Here is a 5000-nt window from a genome sequence, read left to right as displayed (position 1 = left end):
GGTATTGTAAAGGACTGTTATGGCCACACATTCATGCATCTGTGTCCATCACTGACATTCACAGGTCTACAGGGGAAGGTGTTGTAGGTTCTTCCACATATAATACATCACCTCCTTAACAACCCTCACTGACTATCACTAGATATCTAAGTTTTACTGGAACAACACAATCTACAGTCATGAGCCACTGCTCCATATTCCATCAAGTACTTCTGTGTTTTTACAAGCCACATTACAGACCAACTGGCTTTTGTGACTTCGAACCGATTCCCAGATGTTAGCTTACGATTCTTCTCGGTCACTTATGAGATGAGACTAAAACACTGTGGCTTGACTGTACTTTTAGATTAATTTCCGTTTCTTCCCTTGCAGGTCCCCCCGTAAACGTCACCTGCAACATTTTCATCAACAGCTTCGGCTCGATCACAGAGACCACCATGGTAAGTGTGCTGTCTTCTTCTTAAGCCAGATGCAGTGTGTGATTTATTGCCCCTACCTGCAGGTGGTCTTAGGTTAGAGTTAGGGTTCTTCAAAATGTTTAAAAACCGCTTCGGTTCGATATTTATGTCCACGGTGCTGAGGTAGAGATCATCAGGAAACCTGTGTATAATGGAGCTGCTGTGATTGTGAGCAGATCTGTGATCTGTTAGCGGTCTGTTAAAGGCCACAGAAACATTTGTTCAATTATTTTCTGTTAATAATTCACACGGCGGCCGGCGGCTAATTACTCGCTTTCATTTCCAGCAGTCCCCTGGGACCCTGTGTTTTAAGGCCTGGGATTAAATCAGATTGATCGGCGTAACCCCTCATAGGCGGAATGCTTCGGGGGCAAACGTTAGCGAGCGTCTCTTTGCTCTTCAGAAAAAAACGTATCTTTTCTAAACAAATCCATCCCAAATGAATGCTGAGAAAAATGAGGCTGATATCGAACAATAAAGGTGTTTACAGACATGAGGATATCTGTGTTGGAAAGACGGTCGATAAACCTGCGAATCCTGCAAAATGCCTGCAGGCCTAAACACTAACAGCCTTGTTTTGTCAGGATTGATTATAATCCTCAATTTAATATGGAAATTAATTTGGATTACAGAAACTGTATTAATTTTATTCTTACAAATGGCTTTTAAAATCTAAACTGGTATAATAAACTACTCGTCTCCCACCGAATGCTAACGCTATGTTAATACTCCTTGTACATTTTGACGGTTATAAAAGAGCTTAAATGATGTGAGACATACGAGATGACATTCCTCCATAAACAAAGATAATTACGCTGCATTCACACTGAATAACGAATGGCTTTGTGCTGCTTGTGGCAAAAGAACAGAATGCTATATAAGATACACCACCACCCTCACGGACGTGTTGTACACCGTTTTTATTATAAGCCTATTTATAGATTTTAAGCTCCGCCCACTCCGAATAATCATGTGTCTCCAAATCAGCTTTGCTTGTTCGTTTGATTGTTTAGACGATTTCTGAATTCCGGTGTGAGGAAATTCAGAATTAAATGATAAAGAAATGATTTTAGTTGGGAATTTATTCATAAAGCAACAGAGAAAAAACAGTTAGTGTTTAAACACAACAGAATAATTTACATGTTTGTGGATTTCGGTCAGTGGAGCTTTAGGTTCAGATCTAACGAGGTAGCGGTCAGGTGTCTCAGCGGCTCACACCGTTGGATCAGCAGCATTATGGAGCTCGTCAGGGAAAGTCTTTGTTTAATCAGATATGACAGATGTTACACTCCTGACTGAATGACTTGTCACACTTCAGGACTACAGAGTGAACATCTTCCTGCGTCAGAAGTGGAACGACCCGCGTCTGTCCTACAGCGAGTACCCAGACTCCTCGCTGGATTTGGACCCATCCATGTTGGACTCCATTTGGAAACCCGACTTGTTCTTCGCCAATGAAAAAGGCGCCAATTTCCATGACGTCACCACTGAGAACAAACTGCTGAGGATCTTCAAGGATGGAACCGTTCTTTACAGCATCAGGTAGGTTCATGGAAAAGGAACAATATTAATAAGATTCAGCTCTGGATTCTGATTGGTCAGACTGTCAGAAGCGACTAACTCGATTCCCAGATTCACCAAACTGTGTGTTCTGTTCAAGCGAAATGAAAGCATTCCACCTCTTACTTTTTATCCATTTATAGTTGCATTAAGTGTAGTTCCTGTTGTCACCTAAAGCAGGCTTCTGATGTCGACTCATTACTCTTCTGACATAAGGAAATCGAATGGGTTCATCCGCAGCACGCTGTAAATCTCACCAACGACATCATATTGATCAGTGAGATCTCATAACAGTGTTAATGTGGAGGGACTGGAGGGACTGGAGGGACTGGAGAGACCTGACTACTGGCACTTTTACTGCACAAATGATTACTGTCAATATATTAAAATAAAGCAGGCTGATGGAGCTGCTGGAGTCTCTCGGCTGTACAGACCGTACTGTTCATTAGGCCGTGTTCCTTTGGGAAGGAGAAGGTTGGTGTGGGCTGGAAAGTGTCCTGGCTTTAACACACTAAATATTACACAATAACTCATTTATTCACTACTCAGGGGTTCACAGCTGGCTGTTCAGTCATTAAGATAAACTTTGAACACAAACGGCTGTGGGATGCGCTTGGCCACGGCGCTGCTGTCAGCTGAGGCGTGTGTGTGAAATAATGCAAGTTGAAATGCGCTTCAGGGGCTGCGATTCTCCATGAAGTGTTTTTGTCACCGAGCCACACAGGTGCCACCAAACACCACCAGCTAGAACCTGAATAATTTACCGTCAACACTCATCAGCAATGAGCACTGTGATGTTTATAACGATTTACACCACACTGCTGTGGAGTTCTGGACTCTGATTGGTCGTCAGGTTTTGATTAATTCTGTAGAACATCAGCTCTGACTGTAGCGCAGCTGAACATCACAGCTTTATATACACTATCTGACAGGAGAGAGTTCACCTCAGGCATTAATGTAAATATTACATGTGACAACACTGAAGAAATGATGCTGTGCCCCAATGTAAAGTAGTGAGTGTATAACACTGTAAAGTAGTGAGTGTATAACAGTGTAAAGTAGTGAGTGTATAACACTGTAAAGTAGTGAGTGTATAACACTGTAAAGTAGTGAGTGTTTAGTTTGTATAACAGTGTAAAGTAGTGAGTGTATAACAGTGTAAAGTAGTGAGTGTATAACAGTGTAAAGTAGTGAGTGTTTAGTTTGTATAACAGTGTAAAGTAGTGAGTGTATAACAGTGTAAAGTAGTGAGTGTATAACAGTGTAAAGTAGTGAGTGTATAACAGTGTAAAGTAGTGAGTGTATAACAGTGTAAAGTAGTGAGTGTATAACAGTGTAAAGTAGTGAGTGGATAACAGTGTAAAGTAGTGAGTGGATAACAGTGTAAAGTAGTGAGTGGATAACAGTGTAAAGTAGTGAGTGTATAACAGTGTAAAGTAGTGAGTGTATAACAGTGTAAAGTAGTGAGTGTATAACAGTGTAAAGTAGTGAGTGTTTAGTTTGTATAACAGTGTAAAGTAGTGTTAAGGTGTGTTAAATTTGGTGTTATTGCTCTCACTCTCTCATACTGGTCACTGGAAGTTCAACATGGCACCTCAAGGCCAAGAACTCTCTGAGGATCTAAAAAAAGAATGATTTCGTTCAGATGGTCCCAAGCGTGTGTGGTGGCAACTAGATGACGAGGACAAAGACAAGTGTGTCTTGCCTACAGTTAAGCCTGGTGGTGTGAGTGTCATGGTCGGGGGCTGCATGAGTGCTGCTGGCACTGAGGAGCTACAGGTCACTGAGGGAACCATGGAACTCAACATGTACTGTGACATACTGAACAGAGCATGATCCCCTCCCTTTGGGCCACAAGGGCAGTATTCCAACATGATAACGACCCCAAACACACCTGATGGTAAAGGTAATGGACTGGACATGCATGTCTCCAAACCTAAACCCTATTGTGGGGCATCATGAAATGGAAGGTGGAGGAGCACAAGGTCTCTAACATCCACCAGGTCCATGATGTCAAAATATCGACACTTTGTTCCCAATTTGGACATTTTCACTTAGAGGCGTTCAGCACATTAATGTCTGTTACACAAACTGTACACTCTACACTATAGTTAAGTGTCAGTACTTCAGTGGTGTTACATGATATAATTAAATATTCACAAATATGTCTGGGGTATACTAACACTGTATACACACACACACACACACACACACACACACACACACACACACACACACACACACACTGCTGTACTGAGAACAAACCATCACACAAAGCATCTTGTTCCCAGGTTGACTTTAATTCTGTCCTGTCCAATGGATTTGAAAAATTTCCCAATGGATGTTCAGACGTGCATCATGCAGCTGGAGAGCTGTACGTACTTCATTTATTATTATTATTATTATTATTATTATTATTATTATTATTATTATTATTATTATTATTATTATTATTATTATCTTTTTTTTGGACTTAAAACCTTGTTGTTTTTTTCCCAACATGTCAGCTCTATTTCAGGATATTGTCATTCTTCTACATTTTGTTATTTAAACTCATATTTTTGAGATATTCTGCATATTTTGACATAATACTAACTAAGACTTTTAGTAAAAATATTTCAACTCATTATCTTATTAATTCAAAATATTATCTAATTATGTTTGTTTAAAATATTTTTTTCTTTCTTTTTCTAATTTGTGTTTTTAAAACTAATTTCAAAATGTCATTATTTTGACTCATTGCTCTGACCTACAGTAGTAAAACTTATTTATTAACGTAGTAAAACTTATTTATTAAGTAAACGTAGTAAAACTTGTTATTCTGACTAAATATCTCATGATTTCTGCTTAATAACTTGTTGTGATGATGTAATAAGTCTTATCTCTTAAACTGCCTTAAACACAAAACTTCCACATCGTATTAGTCTTGCTGTACTGAGAGACCAGTGACCTGCTCTAGACCAAAAGATCGGCAGTTTCTGA

The 5000-nt window shown here is 39.7% G+C and overlaps 1 protein-coding gene across 3 annotated transcripts in view; it reads left to right on the top strand.

Annotated features, from left to right (window-relative positions):
- glra2 (glycine receptor, alpha 2) overlaps positions 1-5000 on the top strand; it is a 15671-nt gene that overhangs the window by 5081 nt on the left and 5590 nt on the right. For all 3 annotated transcript variants that reach the window (XR_003440462.2, XM_027145347.2, XM_027145346.2), the window contains exons 4-6: positions 373-440; positions 1777-2000; positions 4310-4392. Coding sequence is in view for 2 of the 3 variants with exons in the window: in XM_027145347.2 (XP_027001148.2) it covers positions 373-440; positions 1777-2000; positions 4310-4392 (375 nt within the window). In the remaining variant the exon portion in view is untranslated. The remainder of the gene's footprint in view (positions 1-372; positions 441-1776; positions 2001-4309; positions 4393-5000) is intronic.

The sequence above is a fragment of the Tachysurus fulvidraco genome, chromosome 6 (genome assembly GCF_022655615.1).
Source record: "Tachysurus fulvidraco isolate hzauxx_2018 chromosome 6, HZAU_PFXX_2.0, whole genome shotgun sequence".
Classification (NCBI taxonomy): domain Eukaryota; kingdom Metazoa; phylum Chordata; class Actinopteri; order Siluriformes; family Bagridae; genus Tachysurus; species Tachysurus fulvidraco.
Note: the sequence above shows the minus strand (reverse complement) of the source record. Positions and strands in the feature narration are given on the sequence as shown.